The sequence below is a fragment of the Candoia aspera genome, chromosome 1 (genome assembly GCF_035149785.1).
Source record: "Candoia aspera isolate rCanAsp1 chromosome 1, rCanAsp1.hap2, whole genome shotgun sequence".
Lineage (NCBI taxonomy): Eukaryota > Metazoa > Chordata > Lepidosauria > Squamata > Boidae > Candoia > Candoia aspera.
Genome location: NC_086153.1, coordinates 42,064,989 through 42,081,106, shown reverse-complemented (window position 1 = coordinate 42,081,106; position 16,118 = coordinate 42,064,989). Strand labels below are relative to the sequence as shown.

At 36.5% G+C, this 16,118-nt stretch overlaps 1 protein-coding gene across 1 annotated transcript in view; it reads left to right on the top strand.

Moving 5' to 3' along the window:
- Positions 1-16,118, top strand: part of CAMKMT (calmodulin-lysine N-methyltransferase) — a 276,327-nt gene that overhangs the window by 245,382 nt on the left and 14,827 nt on the right. Inside the window, exon 7 of the mRNA XM_063318079.1 lies at positions 5,495-5,561. Within this exon, the coding sequence (XP_063174149.1) occupies positions 5,495-5,561 (67 nt within the window). The remainder of the gene's footprint in view (positions 1-5,494; positions 5,562-16,118) is intronic.

Below are 16,118 nucleotides of genomic sequence, written 5' to 3'. Positions count from 1 at the left end.
GTGTAATCTGATGCTTGTACCTGGCACTAAGATTCACTTGTATATAATTTTGAGTAACTTAAATAATTTAAGACAGACTTCCTGCCTGAGCCTCTTCAAAATGCAAGTAGATATATTTCCAGAAAAATAGTTTTGTAAATATATCCTATTTGTACAACTAACTTTCAGTACTATTTCTGTGATACTTGAGCAATAAATTGTCCACAATCTCCCCAAGTGAATATCCTGTATTTATGGCTTCTTTGGATTCCAAACTAAGTGCTTAGTTTTGTAATCTGTTATGAAGCAATTAAATTAAAACATTCTTCTTGTTTAAAATTAGAGTTTACTTTTGTCCTTTAAACTTTTTTGTAATTCCAAATTATATGCCAGTGACACTATCATATCAAAAAATACCCTTCTAAAAATCAAAATGGTGTCAACCCAGGAAGAGGGAGAATCACAGTAAGAAGCCAGGAAATCGCTGAGCAAGGCTGCTAATTATTCTTAATAGGCAAGATGAACACGTTCAGGGACAAATGACTGCATCAGAGAAATGTCATTTAAAATCGACCTGGCAATAGTGCTTTGGGTCTGCACATCCATTTTTATATTATTGTCATTATCCTACTTATTATTTTTGCTCTTATTACTGTTATTCACAGGGGATACCAAAGGGTCCTGCTTTTGTGAAATCTTGCATTTGGGGGAGGGAGGATCTGAGATATATATGTATCATACATACATACATACATACATACATACATTCATTCATTCATTCATTCAAAGTCACGCATTCACATCCCATCAGTCATTGATGCTTTTACTGTCAGTTCATTTGTGAGAGCAGTAATTTCATTTGCTATTCGGTTGTCAAACCATGTGCTCTCTAAATACAAAATCAGTATCAGTTGATATACAGTATGGAACAAAAAACCCTCTGCATTTCTATTAACTATTTCAGGTTTTAATCCATTCTGGTTCATATCATATAATATTGTAATCCTGTCTATAATATTCCTGAGTAATAATAACTGACATACTGTAAATACATTCTGCTTATTCTACCACTGTCCATATAGAGCACCTAATACATCTGAATCTTTTTAACTACAATGAAAATAAAACATTATTTGCAATCTTTAATAAGAGAAACAAGGAATTTGTGTGGGTATTCCTTGGAGAGCTTTATTACTTTAGATAAAATATCCAAAGAGAAACAAACTATGCCAAAATAAAATTTAGTAATGACCCTGAACATAAGATTTATATCTTTTAAACTTGAATAATCGTTGATCTGATTGTGAAGATTCTGTGCTACACAGTTTGCTTAAAAATATAAAAGTTTGGTGAACTTTCACATTCATAGATGAGGCTTTTAACATATTCCCTAAGTTCATCTGCTCTTTATTTTATTTTTCCTCCTGTGCTTATATACATTATATGCACATGGAATTTAGAAATAAAGGGTAAGTTTAGGGTGCAACTAAAACATGTGTACTACATAATATAAATGTACTGTAGCTCTTAAATATATGGTGTGTGGAACTTTGACTATAGTAATCTAAAAAAGTCCAGGTTGAAGCTGTGTGCACTGAGTATATGGATTTTTTGTAGTAATGTAGGTTAGTTATAATTCAGCAACAATGAGATTTGTATTCAGTAACAATGGGATGTTTGTATGTGTATAACTGGATACAGGGCTGAATTCCTAAGGACAACTTATACCTAAATCAACATTATTGAAATTAAAATTATTGAAAGACGTTATATGGCCTAGGTTTGAGAGTTTTATTAGCCTATGTTCAATTAACACACATACACATATACTCTGTGTGTGTGTGTGTGTGTGTATGTGTGTGTATTCAGTTATAATATTAGTTAAGTCTTGTTTATTTCCTATGATTCAGATAATGTCATTATACAGAATGCCATGAAAATCTTTCCAAAGGCATCTCTAAAATACAGGGAAAAGTAAACAATAACGTCATCGTTGTCATTGTCATCGCCATCATTGTCATCTTCAAGACCATTATCACTATTGTTATATAATCTTCTGTCACATACAATAAATAATTGTTACATTCACAAATTTCATTGGCATAGTTTTCTGATGAATTATTTCTTTCAGCTGCAATGCATTAAAAACTGAGCTTTTCTTGGTAAACTTTGTTTGCATGGTTTTCAAGTTGCAGCCATTCTATCCAAACACCACTGCATTAGAACCATCCACAGATCTATATATGTACCATAATAGCATTGTCTTAAAACATAAGTTTGACACATTCATTGATGAAGATGTGGCGGTGTGAACAGGAAAAGAAAATTTATGTATTTTTTGGATTGTAATCAGCACAACTACCTACTGAATATTTGATAGTAGCCTGCCAAAAGGATGGACTTGCTTCTTTGGCCTTGTACAAAATACCTTGTTGCTACTTTAGTGAAAAAGGTCTGTGTATCTACAGTGTTTCTTTGATTTATATGGCTACCCACTTGCCAGGCAACTCTGGACTAGTATTTAACGAAATTCAAATTATTCATGTTTGGAAATATATTGACTTGAGATTTATTGCCAGATCGTGTAACTTTAAATTCAAATACCTAGAAATTAGTCTTGAGAAAAGCCATGGACTTCACTGCTAAGTAAACATGTTAAAGGTTAAAGTTTATATCTATTCTCCATCTGGGCAACTTTTGGTCATCTCGGTTTGGAGTATGCAACTGTACAGTATAGTGGCTTGCTTTGGCAAGAATGATGCTTTAAAGAAGATTAATATTTTGATCTATCTATCTATCTCAAGGTAATGGATTTAAGATAACATCTTTAATATAGTTTACATATGTAGATGCTATCAAGGCAAGGATAGAGAATTGAGTGCTGGTCACATGTTTTGTGCTACAATACCCATAATCTCTAATCTTTGTCCATGGGGCATCTGGGAACAGTAATCCAAAATATCTGAGGGAACCAGGTTAGCTACCCTTGCACTGGATTATCAAGAAAAATTTTCACGTATATCTAGGGATGATGCAGCATACTGCCTTACTTGATGGCCATTTAAAACCCTGTTGCTCCACAATAACCCTGATTCTTATGTCTAATACTAGCTCTTTTATTTTTGTTAAGGTGATTATATTATGACAGGATAAATAAGCATTTGAGCAGCCTACAGGAAGATGCTTAATGTACTTCTGAATGCTCGTTCATGTTGGATATCTATCAGTCTACTCAGTGGGATGCACATTCTGGTGCATTTATTTATTTATCAAATTTATCTAGCCACCCATCTCACTAACATGACTCTGGGCAGCATACAATAAAACAAACAATTAAAACAAATCTTAAACAACCCTTAAAACAATTAATAAAATATAAAAAGATCATGGGATAATGCACCAAAATCTCACATACAATACAACCATCTCACAAGCTCCTCATTACCATGGGATCCCCAAGCATGCTGAAAAAAATACGATTTAAGGGATTTCTGGAAGGACAATAGGGTCAGAGCTAATCTCACCTCGGGGAGAATGATGTTCCAAGCGACTACAGCAGAAAAGGCTCATCTCCTGAGTCCCATCAGATGGAACTCTTTAGCAGACAGGACCCATAACATGCCCCTCCTGCTGGATCTGATGGGACAGGTAGGTGTAACTGGGGAGAGGCAGGTCCTCAGATAACCCATCCCCATGCCATATAGGGCTTTAATGTTCAGAAATAGCACCTTGAATTGGACCCAGAAGCAAACTGGCAACCAATGCAGCTCGTGGAGCAGAGTTATAATGTGCCATTCTAGGAGCACACATAACTGCACATGTCACTGCATTTTGCACCAGTTGAAGCTTCTGGATATTTTTCAAGGGCAGCCCCATGTAGAGCATGTTACAGTAGTCCATTTGGGAGGTGACCAGGGCACAAATAACTGATTAGAGCCTCTTGATTCAGGAACAGGCGCAACTGGCACACAACACAAAGCTGCTTGATTATTTATTTATTTGATGCACTTATACTGACTCTTCAGCCACAAGGGTCCCCAAAATAGATTGGAAAGATTAATAAAGAGGTTAGTTATATGGATTGCTAAAGGTATAAAATTGCACTAGTCCTCATAAGGAACAGACTCAGATATGGGGCGAAGATGCTAGGTCTGTGTACAAACACAAGGCATATTTTATAGAATATTATCTTGAGATTGCTTGCTTGCTCTCTGAAAAGATCTTTTTCTAATATTCAGGAACACACAATGCTATAGTTGATGACTGACCTCTTCAGCCAGACTTTCCTGAGGTGAATGCCAAATGTGAATGCTTTATTCTTCCTGGCCTCACTTTTTAAAGTACGTTTCAGATCAATATTTTATTGATTCCTGTATTTCAATATTTTTCCAAGCTATGTATCCCATAATAATATTCAAAATATATCAAATAAACAAATAAATTAGTTTGAAAAATGAAAAATCAGAATTTATACTAATCACAGAGAAACCTTTTCTTTCTCATTGGCTCCATCAAAACATTTTACATTGAATTTTGGTTTAAATTCTGGTTTAGAACAAAAAAAATTCTAGTTCACGAAATTGGGAAAATTATATCAATTGCAAATAATTCTTCTCACTAACTACATCAGAACTCTTTAATGTAACCCATTTTAAATCAGAATTTAATTTACAAGTTTAGTTTAAAACAACTTTTTTCCCATTGCAAGGAAAACTGAAGCATGCACCATTTTGGAAAAACTATATGGCAAGAATATCAGCTTAAAAGAGACATTTCTTCCTCTTTAAATGAAAAGTGAGATGAAATCTAAGACAATGTCTTCTAGCAGAACTCATATCCAAATTATTATTTACTATTATGTTTGTGCAAATAATGCTATCCTGCTTTTATTCCATCTAGGAACTGATACGGACCTAGTCCTGTTTAAGTTCAATGAAGTTGCTGGATTCAAACTAGAACATACCTATAGGCAAATTGGAATGCATGCAATCAGAATTCCGTTATTCCAAATTGTTCAACATACTTTACAACTAAAAATAAGCAAAAGCCCCTAAACCTAAGGTCAAGTGCTCATATAAATGTACACGTCAGGGCAAAGAATGCTTAGAAGCATGTTAAGGGGACAAGCACTTGCAAAAAATGCGTTCTAGAAAACATGTATCAGAAAAAGTGTCTAAAAATGCTTTATTTGTGTGAATTAAAAAAACCTGCAGAAATTTAGCTGAAATTATTTTAAATCAGCAGATTCATCCATTTCTACTTTAGACAACAGCTCTTACTTGATCAGTTAATCAAAAATAGTACTAAAGTAAATCAATGAAGTAAAGCTCAACAAGACTTTTTAAAGATTTCTCTATGCATATACATGAGTGAGGGGGTGGCACAGTAAATATATACATATACATACAGTTATTACAATTTTCAACAGCCCTATTGTGTTGAAAATGCTTAATATGAAGAAAGGATAACTTGATTGGAATATTTTTCCAGATGGTTCTTAACTCCTATGTTATAGATGTGAGTGATATCATCAACAGAAATAAAAAAGCTGGATTGTTCAGAGCCAAAGAAGTCTCAAGCAGGTAAGATGTTTCCTACTCTTCATGCATATTATTTTATATTGCTACTCTAAATCAAAATGAAATGAAGTGCTAGCTTGCTTGGAAATTTGCTTGATCCTCATTCAAAATCAGATTTATCAAGCAAAAATTATAAATCAATTGTGTGATATATACTGGCTACATATGCATATCTCTGTACATCAATAGGATTTTTCTCAAGTTCTGAAAAGTGAACTTAATAAACACTTGCTTTACTTCATTATCTTTTGCAAGGTATGAACTGTCATGTCAGCTACATGCAAAAACATTTTTAGGGCATATCAGGAACTATTATCATTAAAGATAGAATTATTATGAACTTTGTTTATGAAAAATATTAATATTTGAAGCCATCTTTTTCTGTTTCTATCCACAACCAGGGTACTAATTGTGTAGCAATCATTTTTGAACTTGAGAAAGCATTTTTCACTGTTTAACTGCATCCCATGAAGAAAGAGGCATAGCTCAGGGATAAAACACATGCATTGCATACCAAAGGTCCCAGATTCAATCCCAAACATTTCAAGATAAGACTGGAAAAGCCTATCCAAAACCTGGAGAGCTGCTGCCAATTAGTGTAGACATTATTTCTAGACAAATCAATGACATAAAGCAGTTTCCTTTGTCTTTATTTTCCTACCTCTAAGTGATTCCACAAGGATCTCGTTGGCTAACATGATCCTGGCCTATAGGCCACTGTTCTGATCCAGATGTTCCTATGTTCTTAATGGTATGTGTGGATGCAATTGAATAATGGATAACAGTTTCCTAAACCTAATCATGTAGGTATCAAGAAACAGTCCAGTGCATTTCTGACAAATTTGTAACTGTATCTAGATAATGTTGAGCAAAGGCCTAGTATCATTGGAGAGTTGTTAAGTGTTAAGAAGCAAACAATTTTCAGATAATGATTAACCACTTTCTACCCCATTTCTGTAGTATGAGATTTTCTACCCCATTTCTGTAGTATGAGTCCATGTTCTCATTTCTTGGTTCTGTTGCAGGTCAGGGTTTTTTTCCCCCAAATGTGGTCTTTTAGATAACAATTACCTGGTAATAAGGATATTGAACTCAACGACACTTATTTTTGAGTAGACATATATGTCCTTGTGTTGAACATGGAATAATGAAATATTTATTCATTTATTCTTGCCATTCTTGCAAAGCATAAAATGTGTATATGTGTGTGTGCGTGTGTATTTATATTCAAACTCATTTTGAATTCCAAGAAGTTCTCAGGTTTTAGTTCATTGTGAATAAACACTTCAGTTTTTTGTGCACCCATATATTCTGTAGGCTTCAAATTGCCACGCAGTATATGTAGGACCATCTCTTGTCAAGATTTCCAACCTGGTCTTTTAGATATCAATCAAAACACATTTTCAACAATGTCTTCATTTACATTTATCTAATGTTTAAGGTCATTTGTGATCATTTGAGTGTATTTCAGCATATGGAATCAGTGAATAATAGATTTCAGCTCCATGCTGTGAAGAAAGATTGTGTTTTTACAAGGCGTAATGTTGTTTACTGGGTGTTAATAATCACTAATTAATAAACATATCTAGATTTCTAAAATGTTGCATTTTCTGCTTTCGAAAATGTCAAGTGTTTAACACGCTGAGTACAGTAGCATTTTCTGCTTTTATGGATGAAATAATTTCATTACAGAAAGATACATGATGCTGCATTTCAATATAGGTCATACTAGTTCTATCTATTTTTATGACCTATAGGTTCCCATATAAAACTTTTCATATAAACAGGACTTTTTATAGCCTTCTGTATAAATATCCAGAACACTATGCAAATATCAGGATAAGACTGTACTCAAGCTCACCATATTCCTTATCTATTTATTTCTTTTTATATTGCTTCAATCTGTAAGTTGCTGTGATTTTTCTTAAAATTAATAAAATTCATTTACAACCAAATGAGTTTAAATATGACTTTTGGAGCACTGAATAGTCCTGGTCTGGACATTTCTTAATCAAAGTTATATATTATGATAAATGTTCCTATGAAACCAAGGCTTTAGTTATATTTTGAATTATCGCTGTACACAGCAGTATGTCAAGGAGGCATGTTACACTACTGGATGGAGTTTTGTGCTCAGAAAGGCTTGGTTTGGGGATAGGTCATTGCTTTTACCTTTAGGAGTAGCAGCTCTGGCAGGTTTCCAGTAAATTGCTGTTTTCCATGGTGTCCGTGGCTCCCCTTTCCTTCAGTGAGGAAGTGTTGAAGGAGCAGAGTATCAGATAGTTGATGCCAGTCTGATTGGTTTTGAATGTGGAGCAAATTAAGGAGAATTTAAAACCCCATAAATTGGAATATGAAGGGAAGAACAGCAGAAGGCAGAGTGATGAGAGGATATCATGCATTGCCATTATAGCTCTATATTTGATCAGTAGGAAGGCATGGTAAATGGTACTGATGAACATCTTTTGTCAGAAGTTCAACACTTACTGAATTTTATCTGTTGAGTTTTATTTTAGTTTTCTGCTCTTCTTTCTAATTTCATGTAATCTGTATACTCCATTCCCTAAACTAGTTTCCTTAAGCCCCAACCAGCATAATACATGATTAGAAGTAGCAGTAGTTATTGCTATACTTGGTTACCAATCTCTAAAAATCATCTATACAAGTGAAGAATGTTCATCAACCTCCTATGCTAGTTACAGGAATTCTGTTCTGCAAATTTCAATGGTGGCTCTCTTTTATTTATTTAGAGGTAAACTATTTCCTATTCTAAATCTAAAATAAATAAATAAATAAATCTGTAAGAGTTTTAATCCTTAATGGACTTTAATACTGGACTTTATATACTTTATATTGATAAAAATACAGAGAGGTTTCACAGCCAGCCTTTACCCCAAGATCTCTACTGCAACCTTTACAAAGGATGGGCTAAGTTTCACAACTCAGTTGGACTTTTATCATCAATGTGGGCTTTCCAGCACCAAAGGTGATCCATGATGACTAACATATCATCTCTGGGAACAGTAGCCAAAGCACAATAATCTAAGCTTCTGAAGGCTTCTCCACTAGCCCTCGCCATTAGACAGGTGCTGTTAACACGATGAGAAGGAACAGCAAGCTATCTGGTTGAAAACAAAGCTGCATCTGATCAAGACTGTACAGCTCAACTACTAAAAACTCTATATTTAAGATCTCATGATGATGCTGACATCAAGATTTTCAATAATGATGCTGCAGTTTTCTAAGCCGTTTTGGAAAAATAAACAATATATTCATGACAAATAAGATATAATTACCCATGCCTGTAATTGTATCAAAAATAATAAATGAGGGGAAGGCTCTTAACTCAAAAGCAGATACAAGCTTTGTATGCAAAAGATCTGAGGATCAATTCCTATCATCCTTTTGCCTAGAGCTAGGCAAAACTGTTATCTAAACTATTGATGAATCCCAGTTGGACAGTGGACAGAGTTAATTCCAAAGACACACATCCAGTCTCCCTGCTTACATATGTGGTCAAGGTTCTCAGGTGAAAATCTGAATCTGACCATTAGATTGTGCCCACCCATAAAAAAGATTGTTTTGACAGACATTAGAATTATGATATTGATCACCTATGCTTTATCCCAAACAATATTCTACTTATAATTCATATATTGCCTTTATGTAACCTGAGCAAGGTGATAGTGTTTGATGTTAATATGTACATGAGGGAGAGAATAAGGCTATTGTTTTGTATTTATTCAAGCTGGATTGAATTAATTTGAATTAAATTACTCTGATTCCATTTGATTTTATTAAATTATACAAACAGTCATAGTGATAAAATATCTCATTTTTCTGATCTTTGACTGTTAATTGCCAAGCTAAACATCTGAATTTTCTAACCATTAGCAGGATCAGAGGAAGACCAAAATTGAAGGTGGGGTGATTTGGAAAGAAAAGAAGGTATTAGTGAAGTGATGTAAACATTTGAGCTTAATAGTAGGAGGGGACTGGCAACTGATGCAGCAACATTTTCTTGTGTACCACATTCTCTGTTTAGCTGCCCATTCAACTGCAGAGGAAAAACCCTATTTAGAGGCTGCCAACTGATAATTCTCTTTCCTCCTTTTCCCACTCCCCCAATCTCTGGATTAACAGTACATGATAGTCTGGGGGGAAATGGCAGCTACCAATTTTCTGAACTTCAGCAAAGGATTGTTACCTTGTCGTGGTGCTGGAGCTTGAGCACCTCAATGATGCCATGAGCTAAACCGTGAAGGGCCACCCAAGACGGGAAGGTCATGACAGAGAGGTCAGACTAAATGCGATCCCTGGGGAAGGTAATGGCAACCCACCCCAGTATTCTTGCCGTGAAAACTAAATGGATCAGTACAACCAGAGATATGTCGGTATACCATCGGAAGATGAGACCCCCAGGTCGGAAGATGGTCAAAATGCTACTGGGGAGGAACAGAGGATGAGCTCAACTAGCCCCAGACGTGATGACGCAGCTAGCTCAAAGCCAAAAGGACGGCTAGCGGCCGACGGTGCTGGTGGTGAACGGCGAATCCGATGTTCTAAGGATCAACACACCATTGGAACCTGGAATGTAAGATCTATGAGCCAGGGCAAATTGGATGTGGTTATTGGTGAGATGTCAAGATTAAAGATAGACATTTTGGGTGTCAGTGAACTGAAATGGACTGGAATGGGCCACTTCACATCAAATGACCACCAGATCTACTACTGTGGACAAGAGGACCACAGAAGAAATGGAGTAGCCTTCATAATTAATAGCAAAGTGGCTAAAGCAGTGCTTGGATACAACCCAAAAAACGACAGAATGATCTCAATTCGAATTCAGGGCAAGCCATCTAACATCACAGTGATCCAAATATACGCCCCAACCACAAATGCTGAAGAAGCTGAAGTAGAGCAGTTCTATGAGGATCTGCAGCACCTACTGGACAACACGCCTAAAAGAGATGTTATTTTCATCACAGGAGACTGGAATGCTAAGGTGGGCAGTCAAATGACACCTCGAATTACAGGTAAGTATGGCCTGGGAGAACAAAATGAAGCAGGACATAGGCTGATAGAATTTTGCCAAGACAACTCACTCTGCATAACAAACACTCTCTTCCAACAACCTAAGAGATGGCTTTATACATGGACTTCACCAGATGGACAACACCGAAATCAGATTGATTACATCCTTTGCAGCCAAAGGTGGCGGACATCTGTACAGTCAGTAAAAACAAGGCCTGGAGCTGACTGTAGTTCAGATCACGAACTTCTTCTTGCACAATTTAGGATCAGACTAAAGAGATTAGGGAAGACCCACAGATCAGCTAGATATGAGCTCACTAATATTCCTAAGGAATATGCAGTGGAGGTGAAGAATAGATTTAAGGGACTGGACTTAGTAGATAGGGTCCCGGAAGAACTCTGGACAGAAGTTGGCAGCATTGTTCAGGAGGCGGCAACAAAATACATCCCAAAGAAAGAGAAAACCAAGAAGGCAAAATGGCTGTCTGCTGAGACACTAGAAGTAGCCCAAGAAAGAAGGCAAGCAAAAGGCAACAGTGACAGGGGGAGATATGCCCAATTAAATGCAAAATTCCAGAGGCTAGCCAGAAGAGACAAGGAATTATTTTTAAACAAGCAATGCACGGAAGTGGAAGAAGACAATAGAATAGGAAGGACAAGAGACCTCTTCCAGAAAATTAGAAACATTGGAGGTAAATTCCAGGCCAAAATGGGTATGATCAAAAACAAAGATGGCAAGGACCTAACAGAAGCAGAAGAGATCAAGAAAAGGTGGCAAGAATATACAGAAGACCTGTATAGGAAGGATAACAATATCGGGGATAGCTTTGATGGTGTGGTCAGTGAGCTAGAGCCAGACATCCTGAAGAGTGAGGTTGAGTGGGCCTTAAGAAGCATTGCTAATAACAAGGCAGCAGGAGATGACGGCATCCCAGCTGAACTGTTCAAAATCTTGCAAGATGATGCTGTCAAGGTAATGCATGCTATATGCCAGCAAATTTGGAAAACACAAGAATGGCCATCAGATTGGAAAAAATCAACTTATATCCCCATACCAAAAAAGGGAAACACTAAAGAATGTTCAAACTATCGAACAGTGGCACTCATTTCACATGCCAGTAAGGTAATGCTCAAGATCCTGCAAGGTAGACTTCAGCAGTTCATGGAGCGAGAATTGCCAGATGTACAAGCTGGGTTTAGAAAAGGCAGAGGAACTAGAGACCAAATTGCCAATATCCGCTGGATAATGGAAAAAGCCAGGGAGTTTCAGAAAAACATCTATTTCTGTTTTATTGACTATTCTAAAGCCTTTGACTGTGTGGACCATAAGAAATTGTGGCAAGTTCTTAGTGGTATGGAGATACCAAGTCATCTTGTCTGCCTCCTGAAGAATCTGTATAACGACCAAGTAGCAACAGTAAGAACAGACCACGGAACAACGGACTGGTTTAAGATTGGGAAAGGAGTACGGCAGGGCTGTATACTCTCACCCTACCTATTCAACTTGTATGCAGAACACATCATGCGACAAGCTGGGCTTGAGGAATCCAAGGCTGGAGTTAAAATCTCTGGAAGAAACATTAACAATCTCAGATATGCAGATGATACCACTTTGATGGCTGAAAGTGAAGAGGAACTGAGGAGCCTTATGATGAAGGTGAAAGAAGAAAGTGCAAAAGCTGGCTTGCAGCTAAACCTCAAAAAAACCAAGATTATGGCAACCAGCTTGATTGATAACTGGCAAATAGAGGGAGAAAATGTAGAAGCAGTGAAAGACTTTGTATTCCTAGGTGCAAAGATTACTGCAGATGCTGACTGCAGTCAGGAAATCAGAAGACGCTTAATCCTTGGGAGAAGAGCAATGACAAATCTCGATAAAATAGTTAAGAGCAGAGACATCACACTGACAACAAAGGCCCGCATAGTTAAAACAATGGTGTTCCCTGTAGTAACATACGGCTGCGAGAGCTGGACCATAAGGAAGGCTGAGCGAAGGAAGATCGATGCTTTTGAACTGTGGTGTTGGAGGAAAATTCTGAGAGTGCCTTGGACTGCAAGAAGATCCAACCAGTCCATTCTCCAGGAAATAAAGCCAGACTGCTCACTTGAGGGAATGATATTAAAGGCAAAACTGAAATACTTTGGCCACATAATGAGAAGACAGGACACCCTGGAGAAGATGCTGATGCTAGGGAGAGTGGAAGGCAAAAGGAAGAGGGGCCGACCAAGGGCAAGATGGATGGATGATATTCTAGAGGTGACGGACTCGTCCCTGGGGGAGCTGGGGGTGTTGACGACCGACAGGAAGCTCTGGCGTGGGCTGGTCCATGAAGTCACGAAGAGTCGGAAGTGACTAAACGAATAAACAACAAAATTTTCTGAAATTCTCTGGAAACCTACGTTCTAGGCTGGGAGGGGAGAAAAGGGGTATTTATCATATGGCGGCTGACAGGAGAATTGCATATAACTGATGTTAAGTTTGATCATACACTTAAATGTAATTTCTTCTCCAAAGCATAATGTTGCTCCTTATTTATCTTCAGCTGAAGCAATAGAAAGAGGGCATCTGCTTTGACCCCTCTCCACATCTTCACAGGTGACCTGGGTAAGTTCACAGGGCTGAGAAAGAGTGACTGGCTCAAGGTCACCCAGCTGGCTTTGTGCCTAAGATGGGACTAGAACTCATGGTCTCCCAGTTTCTAGCCTGGTGCCTTAACCACTAGACCAAACTGGCTCTCCTTAGTGCTTTACCATAGTTGTAAGTCAATAATTGATTTTATTGTTTTAATAGTTTTATTCTTTTAACTTGTCTGGCAGCAGGAATGTTAATGGATAATATTGACATTTTAAAAATATCTATATACATCAATATATTTCATAGTGTAATAAATATCAATTAAATTGTAGTGATATTTTAACTCTATGACTTCCATTTGCATTATTATCTTTCTTTTCAAGCGATTGAAAAGAATCCCTAGTCTTTTCTGCACTTGTAAGGAAGTATTGCAAAAAAGTTCAAGATGCAAGATGCCTTGCATCTACAACAAAGAGTATCTGGGACAGGATTCTCACTGAAAATTAGTGATGGAGAAGTGCTATCCTGTTTAAATACTGTTCCATATTTTCTTTAGCAAGGCTTCCATTCTTTCATTGGTGTGCACTTACTTATACTTCCTGTGTTCTCCATATCTGGGAATTTATCTGTTGGGGAATATAATAGATAGTACAGGATCAAGTCAAGAGAGTTAAGGGAGCACTGTCTGAAGTTAATATGTGTTGTGCTGCCATATACCTGTAAAGAACATTGACTTAGATATCTTTGGCTTGCCATTGCAGCAGCTGGAGGAGGATGCTTGGTAGTTCATCAGGGTGCAATATTCCCACACCTTATTCACAGTGTATAGTTGGAGCTTACCTGCATTTGGGGATTTAATTAGCAACATATTCTTATTTATGGCCATTTCCTGATTCCTCTGGATAGGTTAAATTCTATATGAGTTAGTTTACTGAGTAAGGGAGAGTTACAATATCTGTATATAATGTACTTGTGTTTCCTGATTATTTCTTAAACTTCACTTTTGTTATTTATGGCATACAATTACTTTTATCCTACATGTGCTATCACTAAGGTCTCCATTATGTGTTTACATAGACACTGGGGCTGAATTATATGACCCCATGCTAAGCATCTTGATATATTGTGTTTCCTTAAGGGTAAAGGTGGCCGGCATGACTACACAGAACGCCGTTACCTGCCCACCGAAGTGGTACCTATTAATCTACTCACATTGGCATGTTTTCGAACTGCTAGGTTGGCAGGAGCTGGGACTAGCAACGGGAGCTCACCCGTCACACGGATTCGAACCGCTGACCTTCTGATCAGCAAGCTCAGCAGCTCAGCGGTTTAACCCGCAGCGCCACCACGTCCCTTATGTGTTTCCTTAGTTTGTTTGGATTAAATACTTCTGGAATGATGTTTTGACTTGCTCCTAGATAAACACAGGTCATATCTTCCATGGCTGATGAGGGAATAGGCGTTCTTCTCAGGCTTTCTACTGCCTTATAAATGTACAAATGATAACTACCATAAATTGTGGTTTGAACTATACTACTGGGAGAAAATAGGATCTTTTAAATTATTACTAATTTATTTTTATTGCTTTTTAAAATAATAACAGAAAAACAAAAAGAAACAATACACAAAGATACATACATTATCAAAAGAAGAAATACATAACAGGTGGTTTAAAAAGTAAGAAAAGTATAACAGAAAAAATAAAAATATGAAATATAATGTCATTACAACAGTAAACAGTTACAATTATATATATATCTAATGCAAATATGATGCAAATATATATATTTCTAATATGATTATATAACCATCATCCTTTTCCCTAAACTACTGTATTTTGTATAAATGAGTCCCATATTTCATTGCACAAAGTCGACATCTATAGGCAATCCGCTCATAGGTGGCAATTGTAACCAGGTCTTCAATCCATTGAGTATGTGGGGGCCATACATTTATCTTTCCAATGTTGCAATATCAGTCTTTTAGACACAGTAAGGGCATGGAAAATCCATTTAGATTGTCCAGTTGTCAAATTCCATGTACTAAGTATGTAATTCGGGAAAATATTGTCCTCTGAAAATTTTAGCTTTTGTTGCACAGTCACATTTATATGATCCACTACTTTTTCCCAAAACGTAGTAAGTATAGGACATTGTAAGAACATATGTTTTAAAGAGGCATTGTCCTTATTACATCTCCAACACAATGCTGTCTTAGTCCTTTTCTATACAAACGTAATGGAGTCCAATACTAAATATTATCTCTTGTTGTATAAGTCATAATTTAAGGTCCATTGACACTCTTGCTATAGAAGTTAAAACACTCTCCCATTGTCTAGGCAATATAAAAACCTCTAATTCTGAATTCCACTCTTAACATCTGCATGTCAAATTGATTTATTGATAACAAATATCTATAAAAGCTAATAGTAGGTTTTTTTAGTTTTAAAGGATTTAACAAGTTGTTCTAATATCTCAGGTGTCTCAGAAGCTGAAAATTCTGCTGGTCCAAACAATGCTGTTAACAAATGTTGTAACTGTAAATATTGCCCCTGGAATATATCCAGTAGATGATATTTATCTCTTAACACAACATATGTTAAAAATTCATCTTTATCATCTATTAATTGGTCCAAAGTCAATATTCCCGCTTCCATCCAATTTTTCCATATCACCATCTTTTCCCCAATTTCTAATGTTGGGTTTCCCCATAAAGTCAATTTAGCATGAGAAAAAGGATTGAATCGTTTTTTATTAGACAATACATTCCATAGCTTTCTAACTGACATAATTGTTTCCAGAGATACTAAAGTATCCAGATTCAGAAAACCGAATCCCCCTTCATTAATTGGTAATTGCATTTTCTGTAAAGTTATTCTCAGAATTGTAGAACCCCTTAAAAAATTTTCTAAGCAGAGAATTTATTTTCTGAAAATATTTTCCAGATTTTAT